Source organism: Callorhinchus milii, unplaced genomic scaffold (assembly GCF_018977255.1).
Source record: "Callorhinchus milii isolate IMCB2004 unplaced genomic scaffold, IMCB_Cmil_1.0 Scaffold5, whole genome shotgun sequence".
NCBI classification, from domain to species: domain Eukaryota; kingdom Metazoa; phylum Chordata; class Chondrichthyes; order Chimaeriformes; family Callorhinchidae; genus Callorhinchus; species Callorhinchus milii.
Window position 1 is genome coordinate 45,966,983 of NW_024704746.1, and position 24,045 is coordinate 45,991,027.

Below are 24,045 nucleotides of genomic sequence, written 5' to 3' on the forward strand. Positions count from 1 at the left end.
AGAGAAGATTGCAAGGGGACCTGCTGTACGGAACCTGTGCAACATTTTAAGGGGTTTTGACAGGGTAAGTAAGGAAAAATATTTCCACTCATAAGGGAGTGAATTGGATATGTGATGTAAAAACTTTCTTTTTAAAAAAAAACACGCTTCCTTAGCTCTATGCTTATTTTTATTTTAATGTTTATTTTGTAATGCCGCTGAGGAATTTCTCTCCAGTGATACACGAATGACTACAGGACATAAGAATGCCCTACCAAGTTAGGTGCTAGGGATAGAGTCCATTGTGGGTTTCAAGAGAGAAGTAAATGGGTAGACCAAAATTAGAGGCTTAAAGGGGTATGGGGATAGGGTAGGGCAGTAAACTTGGAAATACAAGTTGCCCTGAGAGCTAATGCAGAATCGATGGGCCAAATAGCCTCCTCTGCACTGTAAATTTCTATGATTTAATAATAAACTCATATGCAATGCCAATCTATATTCTCAGTAGCCAAGGAGCCTGAATTACTACCCAGTGCAAATCATGTTCTATCTGTAGAGAAAGACAACGAAGATGAACCTATATTGGCTTGAACTGGCAGAGTAATGTGCTAAATAGCCTTAAATGTAAACGTTGGCCCTTTAAGAGAACTCTCATCACTTTAATTTTCAGCGGATGCATGCTGCACTGCACAACCATGAAATAAGGCACATTTGTTTTCTATTTTCATGGTCAGCAGTACCATCTCGTGGCCAAACCAAGAACTGACCAAATAGGGCTTGAATAATCTGAACCACAAAATAATCACACACTTGTGAGTTTCTTCTAAATTCAATGTGAAAAGCAAGCCTAATCTCTGCTTCATCTGTGTTCCTGACAGTTGTTACATTGCACATCTACCCGTTTGGCGTGGGCAAAGTGACAAACGCCACAACACATGTGTCTACAACATACACAGACACTTGACTTCATCGTAAATTAATGTGAACACAACAGTCTTATTTTGGGAAGAAAGCTGAAGCACTATTGGGTTTAAAGGACTTCCTAAGATTCTCAAGGTGCTTGTCCTCATCAGGTTCTGTCTAATCAGGTTGTCTGAATCCTTCCACCACGTTCCATTGAGACCAAAAGATATCTATCTGAGGAATATTTTACCCAAATCAAATCTAATGAAGGATCTGTGATGGTAGGTGAGTTAGATCATCACAGAACCTAGAGCTGAATCACCTCCACGTCAGCATTCCAGAGTGCTACAGAATAGATTTCAACCAAAGTAACATGTTTATATGAAAAAGAAAACTTATTTTAAAATACCAAACTTCTCGTCATTGCCAACCATTTCATGGCAACACCCTCCTGTCTTGCCAGGCTCAAGCACTTTCACGGAATGTATTGCAAAATGGATTCATGGTATATTCTGTGGGCTATTTAGCCCATCGGCTCTCAGCGAAACTTGTACTTTCAAGCTCAGTGCCCTGCCCTATTCCCATACCCCTTCATGCTTCTAAATTTGATGTATCCATTTACTTCTCTCTTGAAACCCACAATGGACTGTCTCATTGGAGCTGTGTTAAAAACTTTTTTTACAAGCACCTTTCTGATGTAGTAAGAGGAATTGCTCCTTGTACCAGTTCAAAAAGTGTTATTACAACTTACATTTAACATTCAATAAAGTGATAGAAATTTGGCACAGGGCACATTTTAGACTGCCTTGTCCCTTCCTGTTTGGTTTAATTCCTCTCCGACTAAAGATATTTTGCCCACAACATACACTTTGCAATACATTCCGTGATGCGCTTTGAGACGTCTCATTGACTTGATAAGGCGCGATATCAAATGCAAGGATTATTATTAATTGCTATCATCTACTTTGACATTTACCCCCAGTAGCTGTGATTACGTCATGGGAAAAAGTGCAAATGACTGGAACAGCATCTAAAAATTAGCTGTCTTCTTGCACAACCACATATAAGTGCACCTAGGTTGATATCCTGTACCTTCAGAAAACATTTCTAAAATATTGATGATGCAAATTTGCAAAAAATCTGTAATAAATAAACTTGGCAAGACTTTTTATGCAACTAAGCCACTGCAAAAAGGAAATCAAGCTTACTCCAGTTACTGTGCATTTGAAGGGTTTGGGGATAAAGTAACAAGGGACTGAGACCTATGAAACAAATGGGCTTGTTGGGACCAGCAGTCTTTGTTACATATTTCATAAATAAAAATTTAAAAAATCAGCCTTCTAAATATTATCTGGGCAATGCAATTTCTCCCCCACCCCCCCAATCAGTAAATAAAAGAGGTTATAAACCTTCCTGGTTTCAACATCCCACAAAGTTCAATTGGTCTGAATAGCAACCAGACTTAGGACAGGAAAGTTCTGATTTCTAATTCCATTGATCCACCCTTTTGAGCATCACATCTAAAAAAAAATCTAGCTGAGGGGACAAAAATGATAAGAAGTGTCTCCCTGGCACTCACCATCTCTGAAGAGACATGCCAGGAAGCTGTGAAGTAATCCAAGCCAAATCTGGAGGTCTACTGTCCTCAATCTTGCCAACCAAAGCCCTAAAGGATAAAGAGGTCTTAGCTGGTCGAGTCTGTTACACATGGTCACCCCTATTTTGGCAATTAGAATTAAAAGGTGGTACCTCAGTTTGGAAATTATTGCACCAATAATATAAAATTGAAACACAAAACCTTATGAACATAAAATAATTGTTGTAAAGAAACAATTTTCGAAAAATGTACTACAAAAGCAAGAACTTACATTTATATAGCGCCTTTCACATGGGATAGCATCTTGGAGCGCAAACATATCTGGATATTCACACCCCTTTGCCCACAAAATATACAGTCAATTCACTTTACAGTATATTCGGTGAAGCGCTTTGAGAGGTCTATGAGGTGCTATGTAAAATGCAAGGATTATTATTAAGAAACAAGCTGTGACTTGACGGTAAAAGCTGAATTCAAGGATTACATTAGAGTCATGGTACTGAGCACAAACAGAGGTAAGATTAAACAGTGATATGAATAAGTCGTTGCACTAGATGGCAGCGTTGGCCTTCCCTACAAATCTTACCTCCTCGCTGGAATTGGGACAATACTGCCCAGTCACCAAACGAGGGCGCAGCTTTCAATAAAAAAAACACCCCATCACCCCAAAAAGGGTTTCAAAATGTTCCGAAAGAAGATGAGACGTGGATGGAAAATCACAAGGTCAATATTTCCGCGAATGTACATCCATCTATGAAAATGCGGCAAAATTACCCCTCATTTCATAAAATGGAACTTATTGGCTTATTCTGTGCAAATGTTAGAAGGGAGTCAGTTCTTTTTGCAGAAGATAACCTAAGCAGTTCCAGTGCCAGTTTAAGCACTGAGACGTTATCCCTGTATAACATAAGATGTGAACTGAAATGAAACGCAGCATAAATGAACCTGCAATTTCCCTTTTACAGTATTGCATATTGAATCCAACGCAGGTGTGCATCGATGTTAAGAATTCTCTCAATCGGTTGTCGTTACAAATACAGTACGATGGAAACAAGTGAGATGAATACTATATAAAGGGCTCAGAATGGAGAAGGGCGCAGCAGCACAAGGTCTGGGGTGAGAATCGGCAAAAAGACAATGTCCTGTTCCCAAAGGACTGATGAACATTGTTCCGCCGTTGCCTCAGATTGTAAAGGGATGAGAAAGAGAGATTGGAGATGAAAGGTGGAATGAGAAAAGTTTGATATAGAACTAAAATTAGCAATGGGAGAAATAACGAGGGGAGATAGGGGAAAGGCTTGAGGGGGGAAAAAAACGAAAGAGGCTATAATATAGAACACGATGCAGCGAGAGAGGCTGTAATACAGAAGTGAGAGATTGTAATATTCACAGTAAGACAGACTGTAATGCTGACAGTGAGAGAGACTGTAATACACACAGTGAGAGAGACTAATACAGACATTGACAGAGGTTGTAATGTAGATAGTGAGAGAGACACACATTGTAATGTGGAAATACCCAGTGGGAGAGGCTGCAATACAGACAACGAGAGACTAAAATTTATATATTGAGAGAGCTGTAATATAGCAACGAGAGACACTGTTGTATGCACAGAGGGAGAGATTAATTTAGACGGTGAGATTGGAAAAAGATGGTGTTTCATCTTCAAGTTGCAGTGTAAAAACAAGGAATGCATTGCACAGAAACTGTTGATCAATAGTACAAGATAACAGCTCATCACACATCTACCAGGATTAGATACAAGTGACAGGAAAGAATACATTTCAATTCCACCGATTCAAGGGAGGTGCTATGGGAAATGGTCGATTCAAGGTGGTAGATCATTTATATGATTATTTATATCACATTAAAGCGGAAAGCAATATATCAACCGTCGCTTCAACTCATTTTTTTTCACGTTATTTTGGAAGATTCTGCCTGATGTAGAGAGTCACTGGTTTCTCCAACGTTAATAAGCAATCTGCTTATCTCTCTCACATACAGGCGCTCGGATTGACACCTTTCATTGGATTAACGAGGTGATGTGAGGTGGCAAACTGCACAGTGCCCGACACTTCCACCGATTCCTTTCTCAAGCCACCTGGGATCCGCAGGTCCTGGAGGAGTTGTGTGACACGTGGGGGGCATACAGTCGGCAATGTGCACAGACTATTAAAACACAACCAGAACTGCTTCCTCACAGATAGCAACGAAATAAAAAGATGAGGGGGAGGAGGAGGAGGAGCTGTGATTTGTAACAGTCTCCTTTTCTCTATCGACCCTGCATAAATAATTCTGCCAGATGATACACATTGGCACGTTATTGCTGAATCGTGCCCCTTCGCAGGTATTCTGGTGGTGATGGGGGTGGTAATGAAAATATGCATCACTATGGGATTTGTACCCTTTTTTTCTCCTGCGCCTGGTCAATTTAAGATAAAATGAGGTTTCAGAAACATTTCTAGTGGTAAAATGCAGAATCTATTTTGGGGAAAGCCGTCACCTCGGGGTGGATTGAGAAAGACATCCACTGTATCTGTCTTTTTTTTGCCAAGAAAATGGCTCAGTGAATGCACCCTGACTTTATTAGGCTATTGTACCTTTGCTGTAAAAGCGAGGTTCATTAATGATAACAATCCTTGCATTGATATAGCGCTTTTCATGTATTCGAGACGTCTCAAAAACGTTCATAAACTGCGAATGAAAAAAAACGCGAATTCTAATATCAGCATTTTGTTCAGGATGGATTAATAACAAAACAATTACAATTTATGCACTTTTGAAGATATTTTCTCGCAAATAAAACATCTGAGCGGTCAGAAATGGAAGTTATTTTGTCTTAAAATCTCACCCTGCACACCTGTATTCTCTGTGCCGTATATCTCTGTCTCTGAAGGCAAAAGATTGGAAAACAATGTAATCGATTTAAATAGTATTGGAACACCATTAGAACAGCTCCCTGCAAAGCAACAGAATTGGGATTCCTATTGTCAATGGGGATGAAGCTGTGTCCTATTCAATGTCCGTATTCGGAAGTAATAGATAAAACATATAATATATATATATATAAACTTCTTGCATTTGATATAGTGTCTTATCACGTCGTCGAGACGTCTCAAAGTGCTTCACGTGCTATATTGTAAAAAGTGGATTGACTGTGTATTTTATGGGCGAAAATGGATCAAATAAGTATAAAGAACATGCCCACAGGTACACACGCCAGAGAAAACCATCGTCGTGTTTTGCAATGCATTGCTCGGGATAACCTCAGGATGACAGATCCCGTCACATTTTTTTTTGGCATTGAAGGGCTCTTTTTTTTCAAACAAAAGTCACACGTGTTTTGATATAAGCTGCGGGCAGCAGCCTGCTCAAACACCCATTTCGCTATCTTGATTTATTAGAGGCGTATCTCTCTTTCTGCATCTCATGATTTTTTTTCTTCTTCTCTCTCCTCCTTTGTGACGGTCGTGTCATTCTGCAGCTACCGACATCGGCAGGTAAACGCTTATCACCAGGAGGAGGTCGATGTCGACGAGTTATTAGCTTCCCCCCACCCCCCTCAAACCCACTCCAAACAGAATCGCTTCCAACTACCCAACAGTTAAAAGATTCCAGGTAGCTGAGCCCTGGAGAAGTCGGGACAAGTAACAACACATGCAATGCAATGCCTGAGCAGACCTGGAATAAGCCGCTGGTGTCCTCTCTTGGTTATACTGTGGAATCAGTCTGTTTCCCTCTCTTCATGTGAACTGAATACAAATGGGGAAGAGATCCACATGGAATTGGAAGGATCTTGGTGTCCCATCACTGATACTGCGCAAGGGAACAGGTTCTGCAGTGATCTGAGCTTCGCCTGACCGCTGAAATTGGCTGCAAGCTCTCCCTCTGTCTGCAGATTTAGTGTTTGTATCTGTCGTGGCTTGTTTTTTTTTGTTTGTTTGTAACATTATCACAAACTTTGGGCTTTCCGGCGAATCCCTGATTCTGGAACATGCACAGGAACTTCCGAAGGTGGATTTTGTATGTCCTTCTCTGCCTTGGTCTCATCTATATCAAGTTAGGGTAAGTGGTGCAAATAAAATCAATGTTTTGTGATCAATTAATCTTGAATTTGTGCTAAAAATAGATAACAGATTTCGATCAAGATAGCTTCGCACTTCTAGTTCTGAGCGAAAAAATGATGTATGTATTTACATACACATTTAAATTATACCAATGTGTTTTAGGGAATATTTTTAAATATGATGTTAGTCAATGATGGGGCGAGCGTTGAATCTTTCCCTCTCAAAAAAATATAAATCAATTAATACGAGATCCAAATAGTCAGTTTCCAAGGCACAGGTCCGGACAGAATCGCCGATGCGATCCATCAAACATACGTGTTGAAATGTACCTGACAACTGGTTTGCCTGCCCTCCTCTGATGTAACAAAATTGGGGGGTGGGGGGTAGCAGTTACACATTCCAACTCTGGGAAGATATATATATTTGAAAAAGTTAAAGAAAACTGTAAGAGAAACGAAATCTGCCATTTCGAGTGCGAATAAGGGTCTGCATTTTAACACTTTAACGTGGCTTTTGTAGTGCAGAACACGAAGGCTGTTCTGCGATGAATATTTGGCAACTCTCTTTTTGCCTCTATGCCCTTATTAGTTGCCAGGCTGAGTTGCATTACCACATTCCTCAGCGCTAACCCAACAGTCCCGATTTGTTAGAATGCGCTGCTACCTGTTTTCCCCTCTGAACTCAAATAGTTTTGGCTGCTAACATAGCTGTGGGATTTTGAATGAAGAATGTACAAAGTTTTTTTTAAAAAAGAAAGACGGCTAAAGCCCACCTTTTGTTAACAAAAGAAATGGCGATGCGTCTGGTAATTGTACAGATAGATGATGTTTTCTCCGCAGAAGCAATGAAACAAGTGAAGTCGGTTTGATGCAAAGGGAAAGGTTCATATTCGCGGGGTGATCATGATTGTGACTTGGGGGATTGGGAGAGAAACAAGCCATATAATCCACATGGGACACTTGGGAAATCTCCAATTAAACACCGTACCAAATCCCTTCAGATTTAAATCACCGTTCCGGGTTCAGAGCCAATGACTTTTAAGAAATTGATGCAAAAAATACTCTTCCCCAAAAGAACATCGCCTGAATTCTTGAGAAATTCACCATAATGCTCGGTACAGAGCCTTTGTCTGTGGGTGTCTGTCCTCTCAGTTGGGTCCACCTTTACTGGCTTCACCTTGCACCCCAGGCTGCTAAACGCACCTGCAATGTGTTTTACCTGGGCTTTATCGCCAGCACAGCACGTTCATTTAGTTTCAGTTAAAATCCAGTTGAGGAATAACCCATGTTTGGTTCCAGGTACAAATCTGTTTCTGTGAGAACCTCTGATCAAACGTTACACAAACAATTTACAGACGAGATATGTGGTCTGGGAGGAACCTGCACGTATGCGCTTTCTGCCATCGATACTTATGAGAATATTACGCTTCGCGGAGGCTGTTTGCTGTCAGACACCGGTACAATTGCTCCAGTTTGATCGGGGGACACTGGGTGTCTATCGCGCTGCGTGTCAACCGCTTTAAAGGAAGCACTTGAGCTGTGTATGTGTGTGTGTGTGTGTAGTTGATCAAATTAACGAACCAGACTCCTGGTTGACAGAACCTGCTTCAGACATTTTAAACCTATTCCTCTTCGCCTGATTTGTTTATATATATATATATATATATATACAATATTTTCAGCCTGGGTCACAGGCCCTGATTTCAAACACCTTAAGACACAGGCGTGTTGTTCCGTTAAAATGCGCGCACCCGCGCAGTCGCTTATTTAACGCTGAGAGACCTTCGCACCTTTCCCTGTCGCCGTGTGATGTCCGCGTTGCGGAAATTCACGCTCCTCGAGTTGCGGTGATCAAAGATAGACGGAGTGCGAAAGGAAGCTGCACGCGTGCGCTCCCCCGGTGGAAATGCGCCCTTTCAAAGCGTCTTTCAAAGCCGGTCATTCATTCATATATTCTCCAGCCATCCAGTCTCGCTGCTGGGCAACACTCATAGTCCTGGGGTCAGGTATCTGGGCTCCCCCCCCCACCCCCTCCCCACCACCAACCCCCAGCAAACTCACAAAGGCGACCTACTTAGTTTACCTGGTAGTTATGAATCTTTGATCCGGTATTGTTATTATACTGGAGAGGGGGGTAAGAGCAAGAAAGGCTCTTTGCAAAACACACAATTACGCAGCGCATCCACAACCTGCAGCTGCTCCAGTTGTTCTCTAAGGAGCAATCTTAGCAAGGGTATATAGTGATCTCCAGCGAACAGAATTGCCCCGTGTCTTAGCTCTCTGTACATTCTGTCTTTTGCTCAACATTGACCCTCTGATAATACCTCGCGTCCTACCCGGCATGGCAATTAACAGCTGCAATCCATTTCGACTATAAATGATCATGCGGAAGATCAAATTTAAAAACATTATACTGTACATCAGGGCTGTCCTTAACCCCCTGCAACAAATACCCAACACAGACAGGTCAGGTGTCACTGCGGTTCAGGCCCTAACGACTGTGAGAAGCGAATGAGGTCGTTACAGGAACGAAACCTGCAATTTGTTAAGGAGAAATATTCAAAGGCAATTATTATAGATAATAAAGGATATTCTTAAAAAAGCAATCTACCAAATTATTTCAGATAAAGGTCTGTTAGTGTTAGGTTTCCAATGCCCCTTACGTTCTTTATTACTGTGGAAAACGCCTCTGAATTATCAGGATAACCTTGGAAGAGACGATCCGACATCCCTTCTCCCGGGCCACGTCCTCATCGAGATGGTCAATTTTACAAAGAGGCAATCTGGCTGTTGTGATTTATTGCCCACTGTACAGTTGTGGCCCTTTGGGTTTCTCGGGGCAGTGTCATGAAGAATGTATTTATGAACCTCAGATTCTGTTTGATTCAATTTCTGTCAAAGCAAAGGATTATTTAAAAAAAAAGACTGGATATTAATAAATTTGTAATTGGCTGATGTGGGACTTGAGGTCAAATTGGTTTGGGCTTGAGTTATGCAATGAAATTGCAATCACACACGTAAAGCCCACCGCAATCCCCTCCAGGTACCTTGTAGAACTTGTAAGGAACTCCAAGAGCCGCTCTCGTGCGTGCACATCACTCCCGCAATCAGCCCGCAATGCACATCACTATAAATGACACGTTGGAAAGAAGTGCAGCCCCTATCTGTTTTGTGGGCTTTATATTATGAGGGATAACGGGAAAGCAAAGGCAGTTCTGTAAACTGCATTAGCTAATGCTTAGATGCACAACTCTTAAAACAGTTTCAAGCTTCATAATATAATGTATATTATTGGCTAAAACCCAAAGTGGTAATTAACCCAAAGGTATGTGTCAGGTCCAACCTCATCTCACACCTGGTCGAAAATAATTCCAGAAATGATGCCTCAGGTGCCCATGGCCTTATATGGCAAGAATGAACAGGAAAGTCTGTCGTTTAAACCAATATGCAAATTCATGTATATTCCTTTAATCATCGGCTGAGAGACGACTTCAGGCTGAATTGTTTTAAGGGAAGGATGAAACGTCATGAAATGGCAGATGTTTCCACCGCAGATTAATCCAGGTGTTTGAAGTGCAATTATGGCGGCTGGTGGGTTTGACCTAATACATCTCTGTCAGATAGACCGAACCTACATTTAAAGAGTACCTGTCTACCTCCACTGAGTAAATTACCGGCCTGTGACTTCAACCTATTAAGATATCACCCAAACCATTGAAGGCAAAGTCTCCGGCTCTCATTTCTCCCTCAGTCAAGTTTGTCCCGGCCTCTCGACAATTTCTGCAAAAAAGAAATTCAACAAGTTATGTGATGGGGCTGCAACAAATAATCTTAAATCGTCTTGAATCGCATACAATTTACGTGTCACTGTTATTCACTCTAGTTGACTTCTAGCTTAATGAGAAGGTTCTGAATTATAAATTATAGCATTGTACACAGCGTTGACTGGATCATTGTTAAGCTCCTGGTCAGCAAACTAAAAGGTTACTTATTGAAATGGGTAAGGAGAACACTGCAATTTGCTGAAGCTGTCATCGCCACCCTCTGATCAATGGTACTGACATGTACCTGGCCGGGTGAGTCACACCGGTAAACAGAACTGCTTCAAACAGAACCGCTGGTCAGGTTCACAAATTGTCAAATCTGTCAACCATCAGCTCCTATCTCCTTACATCCTCTCTCCTACACAGACAAACGGAATTGAAGACAATTTGAGTGGCTCATGATAAACTGATAGCGGGATACACATTTACTGTGCAGTATTAGTATAACCACGACACAAGCCCTTCTTTTGTGTTTAGTTCCAACTAAATGATAGCTTCAGTTTTATAAGGACGAGGATGCTACTGGAAATGAGGACTGATGCAGAGAAACATCAATGGAGACACACATCTTTCTACAGGAAGCAAAGCACCAGAAGTGACACCACAAAGTTACTCAGATCAATTTGGTCGTAAAGACATTCAGTTTCATTAATTTGCTGTTCAGTGGAAAGTCTAGACGTTATGAATAGAAAATATGACCAATCAAACAAAGGGATGGATATCTGATCTTGAGCCGACTCCAAAGTTTTACTTCAGCAGTTATCCAGTCAATCTCTCAAGTCTTGCACTAACACACCTTCTCTACGCGTAGCTTTTATGGAAGTTATCTATATACAAGTCCTTCTTTAGTATTTCGCAGTAGAGTTGTTTTCCACATCACTGTTTTCGGATCATTGTAGCCCTTCTTGGTATGATAGAGCAATTGAACCACATTTCCAGTTAAATAACGTTTAAGCCCAAGTAAAACAACATTGTCTCTCTTATTTATAGCAAAAACATAATAACCAATACGACTGCATGTTGGGTACACGATTTAGCTCCACTGGGAAGTAAAAGGCAATCTTTACCACTAGAGAACACTACGTGTTAATTAACTGCTGCCCAAAAGACACTGAAATAATGGTTATATATAACAAAGTACATGTACATGAAACACTTATTCCTTCCTCCACTGTGTAAAAATGATAATGGTGGCCATTATTGTTGGTGACCCTTTAAAACATTCTCATGGTGAATTTGTCTCTTACAGGTGATTAGACATAAAATTCCCAATTCTCTACTGTGCACTCTCCATCCGACAATATTTTATTTGATGGTAGCCCACCACCAAAGTCCGCCCACCCCCTCAATCACACACACGTACCAGTAATGTTAGTACTCTGTTGTGATGGGACAAACTGTGATCATATGTTGCTTTGTACCTACGGCTTCTTAATTACTATTATCCGTACTGCATTGCACATATATCGTATTATCTGGCGCACTGCAGGCAACCAATGATTAGATGTATTTAATGTGTATTCAAATAAACTGTAGACAAGAAATTATCAAGAATATTAAACGGTTGGCAGTTAGATCAAGCCAGTGATTGCTGTATATCTGAAAGTTTCTCCCCACTCTTATTAGCAAATCGGACTTGATTCTCTTGATATCATTGGATCTCAACATTTCCCCAGTAAATCACGGCCTCCCAATGCCTGGCTTGTCGTTTCCTTCTGCAATATTTAGAGATATTTAGAGATTACGTGTAATTAGGAGCCAAATGCACAAAAAAGGCTTTACACTGTAACCTTTCAAAATGCAAGTCTGAGGAACTGCACACAGCCTTTGCTCTTGACCCTGATTACAAGTGTGACAGTATTAGTGTGTATCGGGGCTGAGGTGAAGGGAGGAGTTCTTTCATGTAGGAGAATCAACAGTAAAAGCGAACGCTCTGCGAAGAAACACTTCTGCGGCAGTTGCACCCGTGCGTTAAAACAAAAAAGCAACCGAGTTAACGTGTGGCAAAAAATGACAGTTCGCACTGAACGCAAAATAAAAGAGTTTTCTACATGGCGAATTTCGCCCTCTCGTTACCTGCCGGCTGGCGTGCCACCCCGCTGTTATCTTTTTTCCACCTCTAATTTTTTTTTTTTTTTTTTTTTTTGCGTCTCTGATAATTAATGCATTTTTTTTTCCCCCAAAAAAAAGTACAAGGTGGTTGCGGTGGGGGGACGTGTCGCGCTGTCTATAGGCAGATCGGAGGGGGATTTCATTGTCATTTTCGACCCATTGTGATTTGAAAGAGAGTGGGCGGATTGCAGTGGCGGGGATTAGTGTGTCTGCCCAATTGCAGCACTCGGTCTCCTGAGAGCAGAGGCACTCTCCACACAACACTCAACTATTAGCACAGCAACTCCCAACAACTCCAAACCACGGCTCCGTCATGAAAGAGAGGCAAAAAACACACATCTAACACTCCTCGGGCCCGGCAAGACACTGAACGAGGCTGAGCGAGCACTGCCAAGGATCTCACACAAAGACCGAGATTACAGATTAGTAGATATCACATTATAATAAAAAAAAGCAGGAAAGAAAAAAAAAAACAGGAATTTATGCAGAGGGCAACCATGATCATCTTTTCATCCCGCAGTGTGATCCTGTCAGTTTACTACCCGCAGATCTTTCTGATCCTCACCAGCGGAAGTTATCTGTAAGTCATACCAAAATAATAATTAAGAAAAAAAATCCTTTGGAAACGCTAAGGCTTTTTTTTTTGTTTCTCTCTCTCTCTCTCTTTTAAAAAAAAGTTGTAACTTCACTGTGTAACCTGCAAAGTTGTAAGCGCTGAAATTTATTGGCTACATTGCTTTTTTTTGTACATGGAAGAGCGCCTTCATTGGACGCGAGGTTTACCTGTGTAACCCTGCGCTCAGCGTGTGGCTGATCTCCAGAGGCTGGAGGTGCTGTTTGCTGCAAACCAACGTGTGTGTAATTCCCACCGTGTCTGTACCTTTACTCCTATTTCTAACCCCCACCCCCACCCCCCCCAAAAAAAACATGAAATGAGCCTTCCCGAGAGATGCAATTAAACCTCGTTAGAAAGCTTAAGAAGTTTGATCAACTCCATGGTGTGAGCTCTCTTTGAAACTCGCCCCCACCCCCCACACCACCCCCCCCCCCGCAACCCAACCCCCTCTCCCACAAGTTATGCATCTCGTGTTAAAAGTCAATCCCCACCATACCAGTCTCAGCCCACAGCCGGACGTGTGCGTCCCTCACCTCCTCCCTTTATATATATATGTATATATATATATATATTCGAGTTAAAACTGATCAGCTCAGGAAACCTGCGCTCCCTTCTTTTTTTGCCCCCCAAGTGGGAGTGACGAGAACACGAGTTTGACGGGGGGAGGAGGGGGAGGGAAAGCCACGGAGCTTCCTATTAGCGTCTCACCCAAATGCTCTGCAGCTTTTGGTGCAGGGCAGCGCCGAGATCCCACGAAAATCCAGCTTCTCGGCAGCTTTTGGTGGAGCGCGATGCCCTCCCTCCCTCCCCCCTCCCCGCTCGGTCGGGGCTGATCCAGAGCGCATGTGGATCGACGCCAGTGTATTGAAGCTCCCTGAGCTGTGTGTGTGTGTATGTGTGTGTGGAAACGCTGCACACGCCTTCCTACCCGGAGCGATCGCACCCTCTCATTGCACTCACTCAACTCACTCACAACACACACTCACAACACAACACACACGAGCTCGTGTTATTCGCCGTGACCCTGCCCTGCCCCCCCCGTGTCTGATCCCTGCCCCCCCCCGTGTCTGATCCCTGCCCCCCCCCCCGTGTCTGATCCCTGCCCCCCCCACCCCCGGGTCTGATCCCTGCCCTGCCCCCACCCCCCCCGGGTCTGATCCCTGCCCCCCCCTCGTGTCTGATCCCTGCCCCCCCCCCCCCCCTCCCCGTGTCTGATCCTGCCCCCCCTCCCCCCGGGTCTGATCCCTGCCCCCCCCCCCCCCCGGTCTGATCCCTGCCCCCCCCGGGTCTGATCCCTGCCCTCCCCGGGTCTGATCCCTGCCCCCCCGGGTCTGATCCCTGCTCTCGCTGTTGTGTTTCAGAGCCTTGTCCTCGGTGGTGGCTTTGGGAGCGAATATTATCTGCAACAAGATCCCGGGTCTGGCGCCCCGGCAGCGGGCGATCTGTCAGAGCCGTCCCGATGCCATCATAGTGATCGGGGAAGGCGCGCAGATGGGAATCAATGAATGTCAGTACCAGTTCAGGTACGGCCGCTGGAACTGCTCAGCGCTCGGAGAGAAGACAGTCTTTGGACAGGAACTCAGAGTGGGTGAGTACTGAGCAAACTTGACCCCCCCCTCCCCCACACACATGCACACACACACACACACATGCACACACATGCACACATGCACACACACACACACACATGCACACATGCACAGGTTGCAGCCCGGGCGCCCCCCCCCCCCCCCTCCCCACCTCGAACCCTCGAATCGCAGGAGCGGCTCTTTTTCGAGTCCGTTTCGGCGGATAAACCGATCCCCGGTCAATAACACCACCTCTCCTGTGGCGCTGCGCTGCGCTGAGGGCAGTGCTGCACATGGAATTCACCCTCATTTCCTGGTTGTTACCTTCCCTTTTGAGATTGTTGCTCTGCACCACAGCAGCGAACGCGTCTATTACTAATAGCTTGAGATTTATCCCTCCCCCCGCCATCACCATCCCCTCCCCCATCCCCCCCCACCATCACTCCCCCCCACCATCACTCCCCCCCCACCATCACTCCCCCCCACCATCCCCTCCCCCCATCAGCATCTCCTCCCCCCATCACCATCCCCTCCCCCCCCTCCCCCCACCATCACTCCCCCCCCACCATCCCCTCCCCCATCAGCATCTCCTCCCCCCTCCCCCCACCATCCCCTCCCCCCTCCCCCCCACCATCACTCCCCCCATCACCATCCCCTCCCCCCTCTCCCCCACCATCCCCTCCCCCCTCCCCCCACCATCACTCCCCCCCCCCCACCATCCCCTCCCCCCATCAACATCTCCTCCCCCTCCCCCACCATCCTCTCCCCCCTCCCCCCCACCATCACTCCCCCATCACCATCCCCTCCCCCCTCCCCCCCACCATCACCTCCCCCCATCACCATCCCCTCCCCCCCACCATCACCTCCCCCCCCAACCCTCGGCTCTGGTCCGCATGGGTTGAACTCCCAGTTCCTCCGACACCCAGTCCTGCGGTGTGTTACTAGGCAGCACCAGTAACAGTGGGGTGGAGGGGAGTGTGTGTGTGTGGGGGGGGGGGTCTGCAGGTGTCAGAGTGAGGCTTCGGTTTCACGCGTTTAACATCGCTGTGGGGGTCCCCCCTCAGATCCGCCGTCCCGGGACGCCCTCCGGAGTCTTATCATCTGCGGAGTAAATGCGGATTATCTGCTACTTATCGCCGCTGCACTTGTTCGTTTTTTGCTGACGAGGGCGTCGGGCAGAGACAGAACAGTCGATCGAATCATATGATTCGGTAACGTGGGTTCAGCAGTGACAGATCTGCCTCAGTGGTGTGGTGTGTGTGTGGGGGGGGGGGGGGGGGCCTTGTGTCTGTGGCCGCGCACATGGAGCACATTATTCCCTTTGCTGATGCTGTACCTTCCCACTGCAGCGCACACACACACACACACACTGCATACCAACATTCCGATCCTGTAACACACCTGCCACAGCATTGCCTGGGGGGAAAAAAAGAAAAATACTTCCTGATAGAGAAATCCTAGAAAATTTACGGCTCAAAAGGAGGCCATTCGGTCAGTCCCACTCTCCTGCCCTATCTCCATTTCCCCCCCCCTCCCCTTCAAGCCTTTATCTCTCACATACACATCTTCTTCCCTCTTGAAACCCAAAAATGGACTCCGCCTCCGACACCTTACTTGGCAGGACGTCCCAGATCCCAACAACTCTTTGTGTGGGGAAAAAAACGTTCTCCTCAACTCTTACCTTTTATTCTTCTTGTGGCTGCCTTAGCCTCGTGGCTCCCCTGGTCACTGATTCCTCTCCCGGTGGAATTAGCTTCACCCTGTCAACCCCCCCTCATAATTTTGCCCACCACAATCCCCTCTCAATTTCTCCAATCTACTCTTAACTATAACCCCTCATATCTGGTATAATTCTCATGAATCTCATCTACACCACTTCCAAGGCCTTAACGTTGTTCCTGAAGTGAGGTGCCCTAAACTGAACTCGGTACTCTAGTTGTGGTCTGACCAATGATGTGTACAAACTTAGCATTATTGCTTGACATCTGTACTCTATGCCACAATGTATAAAATCCGGAACACCATTAGTGCGTTTCACAGCTCTTTCCACTTGCGTTCCACTTTCAAGGACTTATGCACCTTTTCCAACCTCCCTTTGTTCCTCTGCTCCTTGCAGGATAGTGCCATTTAATATACATTCCATACCTTCGTCTTTTCTGACAAAGTGAATCATCTCACATTATATTACATTAAACTTTACCTGTCACTGTTCAGCCCCATTACACCAATCTATTTAAATTCACCTGCAGTCTCTTGCCATCCTCCTCACGGTTTCTGTACCTCTCGACTTGGGATCATCTGCAAATTTTTGATAAGTGTTGCAGTAGTGCCATCACTTTGTCACTCCAAAGTGTGAAGGGAGTGGGGTGCACTAAGCAGACACGAGTCCTATTCACAACCATCAGCATAAAGTGAAAGCCAACTAATCTGAACAAAATCGCCTCACAAAGAATTGCAGGAGAGAAATTTGATGAGGGTTTGAGAGGGAAGGGGGGGTTAATAATGATAATTATATTGCAGTTGATGATTCCATCAAAATTACAAGAGTAGACCATCTCTCCATCTAGCTATGCATTCAATTTCCCACTTGAGTCTTTCGATTTATCTACCTTTAAATTCAGCAACGCTGAATCCTTTTGGTAGACAGAAACTTGTCTAGTTTTTGTTTTGAAACTTATTGTCATTTTTTCTTCCTGCGTTTCTTATTTTCTTCTGTTGCCCTTATTTTTAACATCGCAAGCGAGAGACCTGGGTTCTACTCCTGGCAGGGTGAAACGTTGGGCAAGTTTCCTTAATCCACATGCCTCTGTTTACCTAGCATTAAGTAGAAACCCGGTAGGTAGTCAATTGGCAGATTGCTTTTCCGGGGGTAATAATTCCTTGAAAAAAAACAAATTGGTCACTCAATCCACGACTGTTTGTGGGACACTGCTGTGCGCAATTGGCTGCTGCGTTACGCCCACAAAATATACAGTGAATTCACTTTACAGGATATTCTGTGAACCGCTTTGGGACGTCTCGAAGAAGTGATAAGGCGCTGTATCAAATGCAAGGATTATTAATATTATTAATATCAGACATTTGAAAAATTATAATTCACAGATAGAAATAGATGGCAGGTTAAAAGCTATCAATTTAACTGATGAGCCACTTTCTCCTCCTATGTTGGTTTCCTTGTAGAGCTCCTGCTAGTGACGTTCAGGTGTCCTTTACATTAGCAGAGGGGTGTGGTTTTCTGCACATGTCAGATGTTTGGTATATTGTAGCATATTGGTTAGAGCACTCGCCTCACAAGTAAGAGGACCTGGGTTTGATCCCTTGGCATGGCAAAACATGAGGCAAGTTTCCTTACTCCACACGCCTCTGTTTACCTCACTGTAAGTGTGCTTCAATGTTATTACAGGCCTGCATGTCTAACCTATGAGATCAAATTCCAAAATGGGGCTTGAACCCACTACCTTCTGACCAAGAGGCAAGAGTGCTACCAAATAAGCAAAACGGACACATTAACAATCCTTACTGTACATAAACCACAATCCTTACTGTACATAAACCACAAGCCTATGTTTTAAGGATGACACTGGGATAAATATTTTCTTCTAAAGTGTTTGTCATACAAATATGTTACTTTCAGGAAAAAAATAACTGACTTGTAGTAAGAGGAACCCTGGTTGTTAGTCGATTGGTGGATCGCTTTCCAGGAATAATCCCTCAAAAAAAATGGTTACTCAGTCCACAGTGTATGGAACACTGCTCTGCACAATTGGCTGCTGCATTTTGCCCACAAAATACACAGTTCATAACATATCCTGTGAAGCGCTTTGAGATGTCTCAACAACGTGATGCAAATGCAAGGATTATTATTATTATTATTTTAAGAGCTTTTGTCATTCTTCTGGTCAAGCATTGAAGAATGCATTTTAATACTCTGCCTCTGGTATTTAATCTCAATCTCTCACAACCTTTCTCCTCATTCTCACTTTCCATGACTAATACCGTCATTACTGCTCCTCTGAAGACCTCTCTCTTCTTCATTTGCTGTACATGCACCAAGCTACATGATCGTCCTTTCATCCTGCACCATTACTATCAATGTACCATCTCCTACTCTAATTCATTCTTTTCCAAGACCTCACCAAGACCTTTACCTGCCTTAATCGTCCCTTCCTCCTACAATCTACAGACTTTAAAATTTAAACTTGACATCACCTAACCAATCCCTCTTGATATTACCTTTTTTGATAAGTTGATAATAGCATGGAAGAAATACTATTCAATATAAACAGACTGAGTATCTATTTCACCTTATTTCTCCTTCATTTTGACCTCGATGATGTCCTGCACTTTGGGTCTTCTATCTGCAGTATAAAAAGTCTCAACTCTAAATACCATTGTTGTGAAGTGGTTTAGGCTGAAGCTTTGAAATAGTGCAAAGATGGAAACTATGATCAGAAAGCCAGGCACAGAAAACTGAAGTTTCTATTTTTTAAAAGTAAATGTTAACTATTTGAATTTGAAATATTTGAGCCATTGTGGCCTTTATCCTTGAGATTTCATTTCAGTTTAGCAGTAGTACATCTTTTCCAGAAGCCATCTAAAGGCACAATAAGCCTCCACCAGGAGTCACGTGCTTCTAGAACAGGTAGAATCACCAGGACTATCGCACACTGACGACTAGTTCCACAAAAGACGAAAGATTAAGTATTCTTATGAAAGAACTCCTTTGACTCACCATCGCAGTTGAGATGTTCTCCAGATAATGTTCGCTAGGAATTTCCATCTGTATCCTTTGCATTTCAATATCTGCATCAGAGGGCAGTTATCTGATGTGGAAATGAATAGAAAATCCCTTATATCTGTGATTCTTGGGAAAAGGTGTCTCGGGGAAGGGAGAGTGAGGGAGAGGGGCACATGAAAGGACAAACAAAGCTAGTCCAACAGACAATGAGGAAAATGACTAAACACTTGATTTGACAATGAGTTAATTTAGATATTATCTCTTTCTCTCTCTCGCTCTGAAAAGAATGGCAGAGATCTAATGGAATGACCCAAAAGAAGATCATTGTCAAAGGAAACATTTTGATGTGGTTTGAGGCCACAAAAAGAAGCAAAACATTATAGCATTGAGATCAAATCCAAAGCAATAGGAGAGGGCGCTTCTCTAGATTTGGGGGCAAAGTCATACTGTAAGGGGCTGAGTGGAGGGAAACTTCTACTGCATAAATTGTATAAATTTTATTATAAATTTATAATTAAAAAATCAAACATTGACCCATTCTGTACAGGTGCTTGGATGCTGATGTACAGATCGCTACTTGCCTTATGTAGAACACAGGGCCAAAAAATATGAAGCTTGTAGTTGAACTCTGGGCTGCTGGCTTATGTCACTGTGTTACAGGCACCATCTCAAATTGGCACTTGCATCATAACTGTACCATAAATGATATCAATAGAACCCACTCAGGCAAGCAGACTGAAAATTCAGACTGAAGACCGGCGCCATATTTTGACCAATTATTTATATTTATGATAGAAAGTATACGCTATGTGTTGATTACCTCTTTCTAACATTTGCGATGCCAGAGATATGGGAATGGAAGTCACAGGGAAGTGTTGATACCATCAGGTAAGTTACTGATACTGTTTGCTGGCCAAAAAAACACAAAATACTTAAGTACTTTAAAAAGTCAGACAGAATATTCACTTTTTTTTAAAAAGAAAAAATGTCTGAATTATATTGTGATTTATTTGTGACTCTGTTAATTTGCACTGTCTGCTTACACTGTGGTCATGAAGCTCATGTAATGTCACAATCCACTCAACTTCCTGCAGACATTGCCATAGACAGTCAACCGCAAATTAAGTGCAGAAGCTGAAAGAAAAAAACTTGTGAGACTGAAGTATTGCCTTCAACTCACTAGTGCATTCTTGCGATTTGATCAGAGAGTCAGTCCACAGTGGTGAATAACATCTGAAAATGTGGTACCATGTATCTGGCATTGTATGTAGCAGAATACGAGGAAATTTACTGCATACTATATGACACTGAAGAAAATGCACAGGGCAGATTATATTGAAGTACTGAAGATCAAAAAAAAAACACCCTTGACCCCTCAAAACCTTAAAGATTTCCAACCTGCCCTTCCTTACCAAAGCTCTAGAACTCGTTGTCGCTAACCAGCTTTGCTCACATCTCTCCCTCCACCCCATCCTCAAGCCCCTTCAGGCTGTTTTCCGCTTACCCATAGCACAGAGCCGGCGCTTGTTAAGGTCACAAACGACGTCCTCTCTATCCGTGACCAGGGCTCCCTCTGCCTCCTCATCCTCCTGGACCTCTCCTCATTCGTCACAGTCGTCCACGCCATCCTCATCCACCGGCTCTCCTTCCTCATCCACCGCCTCTCCTCCCTCATCCACCTCAGTGGGACTGCACTAGCCTGGTTTGCGTCCTACCTAACAAACTGCCTTCGCTTTATTACCTCAAACGGCTTCACTCAGGGGGTAGTGAATTTGTGGAATTATCTACCCCAGAAGGCTGTGGATGCTCAGTCCTTGAACATATTCAAGACTGAGGTTGATAGATTTCTAAAGGATAGAGGGAATTAGGGATATGGGGATAGGGCGAGTAAATGGAATTAGGTTAGAAGATCAGCCATGATCTTATTAAATGGTGGGGCAGGCTCGAGGGGCCGAATGGCTTAGTCCTGCTCCTGTGTCTTATGGTCTCCTCCCTCCCGTGGTGTATTCCAGGTTCCATCCTTGGCCCCCTCCTCTTCCACATCTCTATTCTCCCTCTCGGCGATGTCATCCTCAAACACAGCAGAAACTTCCATATGTATACCGCAAACAAACAAATCTACTTCTCTTCTTCCATCTCCACCATATTGCCTGCCTCTGACCGTACCTTACCCCAGACGCAGCCAAAACACTCGTCCACTGGCTCCCTTTCACTGAACGGATTGATGGCAAGATCCTCAAGATCATTTTCAAATACCTTCATGCCCTGGCACCTCCCTGCCTCTCCGATTTGCTTACTCCCCAACCCAGTACCCACTCCCTCTATTCGACTGGCTCTGGCCTTCTCCATGTCCCTCATGCCCTACGTTCTACCATTGGCAGCCGCACTTTCAGCCTCTAGGCCCTGAAACTTTGGAACATTCTTCCTCTATCCCTCCGCTTTGCCCCTTCCTTCCCCAACTTCAGATCGCGCCTGAAGACCGTCTTCTTTGACTGTGTTTATGGTCACCTCCCTCTCCCCGGCTCGGTGTTGTGCTCCGCCACTGTCAAGCACTCTGGGACGCTACCCTGGGTGAGGGGCCTATATAAATGCAAGTTGTTGTCGCCGATCATTTAACATACATAAGTACATTGATACAATGCCTCGGAGCATTTAACTAAACAACAGTGGAGCAAGAAGTGGGAGCATTTGGGGGTGAACAAGTAAAGTCAGAGATAGGTCTCAGAGAGTTTTGTGGACATGGAGAGAGCTGGCAAGGCAAAATGATTTGGAAGTGCCAGGTACACATTAGCTGAAGTCTCATCTTAGAATAGTGGAATGGACCAATTGATCATGAGCAGTAAGCCAAAGATGGATGATCAGAAGGTGCAGGCTGCAAAATGATACTGCAGATTACACAGATATAGTGTACAGAGATAGTGAAGGGATTTTGAAAGCAAGCCAGATGATCTCAAAAATAGATCTGGTGAAGGCAAGGAGCTTTTTGATCTTGGTAATGATGTGGGTGATGCGAATGCGGGACCAAGGCCAAAGGAAACATAAATGAATCCCAAAGCAAACTGCAGATCACCCAGAAAAAAAAAGGACACAGACATATTAAACCTGTATCATTTCTCAACACATGAACTCAAATACATTGCACAATAAATCAAACCAAGTTAATAATAATAATCCTTGAGTTTATCATTGTCATGTCATCGAAATGTCTCAAAGTATTTCACAACTCCACTGTAAAAGATATGTGAATTGTTGTGTCTGTATACACCTAAATGTAAGGAGTATTTTATCATCGTAAAAAGAAGCGACAAACATATTTACATGACAATTGTTTCTTTTAAAATAGACGTCAATTTGTCAACAGCTGTGCTAGGCAGCAAGATAAAGGTGGTGGATGCTTTTTAATTGGAAATTTGTGTCTACACCAGAAGCAAATTTACCCTGGTTTCTTACTTGCATGTTTGAAGGACTGGTTGCAATTTTAGAACCATATTGATTGAAGCTATGTGTGTACTTTATGTAGGGTCTGTGGATTGGAACATGAAGATGCTCTCACACCGAGCCATAGACATGGGCTATATTACTATTCAAACTCTACAGCTGTCGGCAAATAATGCTTTCTGCAGAGTGAAAATGGGATACAGACGAACAGGTAGAACATTTTCAAAGAAAGCAAAGTAACACAAAAATCACTCAGGATGGGCAGAAAATTTAGACTCAATTTGTAGGGAGAGATTCCATCTGGGTCTAAACTTACTATATCTATGGAGCATTGTTGGATTGTTCTCTCTTTACTTTGAAGCCAGTTTTCCGGAGATCTTAAAAGAACACAGAAAATTGGCTTCAAAATTAAGGCTGCATTTAAGAATTTTCCAAATTCCAGATGCGCTAAAATGCTAAATAAATTGATAAAGTCGAGACCCAGGTGGAAATTCTCCCCACTTGTGCCCATAGTTACTAAATTGGAAGGTGTTTGCTTCTTTGCCAAAGTTGTGATTTGAAATGCAGTGGGGGGAGGTACCCATTCATTTCAACAAACAGTGCTGAGTATAGAGTGAAGGGCACAGTTCTCCTTTCAATGGTGCTTTCCACATGAGTTGTCCTGTAACATACTGACTATTGTTAATCCTTTCTGCAGATTTAGTGCGATGGTAAGAAGGGCATGTTTTTACTTTTGCATAAAGTATTAAAGGTGGACACCCATCCCACCACCTAATTCTCTACACTCCACATCATCATACAAAAAGATGTTGGGCTAATTCGTTTTTATATTTATTTGTTTTAAACACAAAGTGTAGTGCAAATCTTGAAACCTACCGTGAAAATAAAACTGCTCTACCCCCACTGAAGAAAAGATTTGCTGAACACTTCTTGATGAAGGCAGTGCTTTCTTAACCATCTCCATCTCCTGGTTATTAATTTTGACGGACTGAGCAAATTAATTTGCTTACAATGTAAAACTGCATCATATTCAGCTTCATCTGGTCATCCTAGCAGAAATGCCATTCTTCACATGATTGGTGCATTTACAATTGCGCTTGGAAATCAGAACTTATTTTGCAATTGGTACCATTAAAGACCCTCATTTGGCTGGCTGAAACTTGCAAAAAAAATAGTGACAGAGAGCTTACAATTCTATTAAAAG

The 24,045-nt window shown here is 43.5% G+C and overlaps 1 protein-coding gene across 2 annotated transcripts in view; it reads left to right on the plus strand.

Annotated features, from left to right (window-relative positions):
* The first annotated feature begins 6,243 nt into the window (after positions 1-6,243).
* The window catches only part of wnt7bb (wingless-type MMTV integration site family, member 7Bb), a 36,706-nt gene continuing 18,904 nt past the window's right edge, over positions 6,244-24,045 (plus strand). Inside the window, exons 1-2 of one of the 2 annotated variants that reach the window (XM_042335517.1) lie at positions 6,244-6,544; positions 14,459-14,685. In XM_042335517.1, the coding sequence (XP_042191451.1) occupies positions 6,474-6,544; positions 14,459-14,685 (298 nt within the window). In that variant the 5' untranslated portion in view covers positions 6,244-6,473. Of the gene's footprint in view, positions 6,545-12,535; positions 13,062-14,458; positions 14,686-24,045 lie in introns of those variants that run through there. The other variant, XM_042335518.1, reaches the window with a different exon arrangement.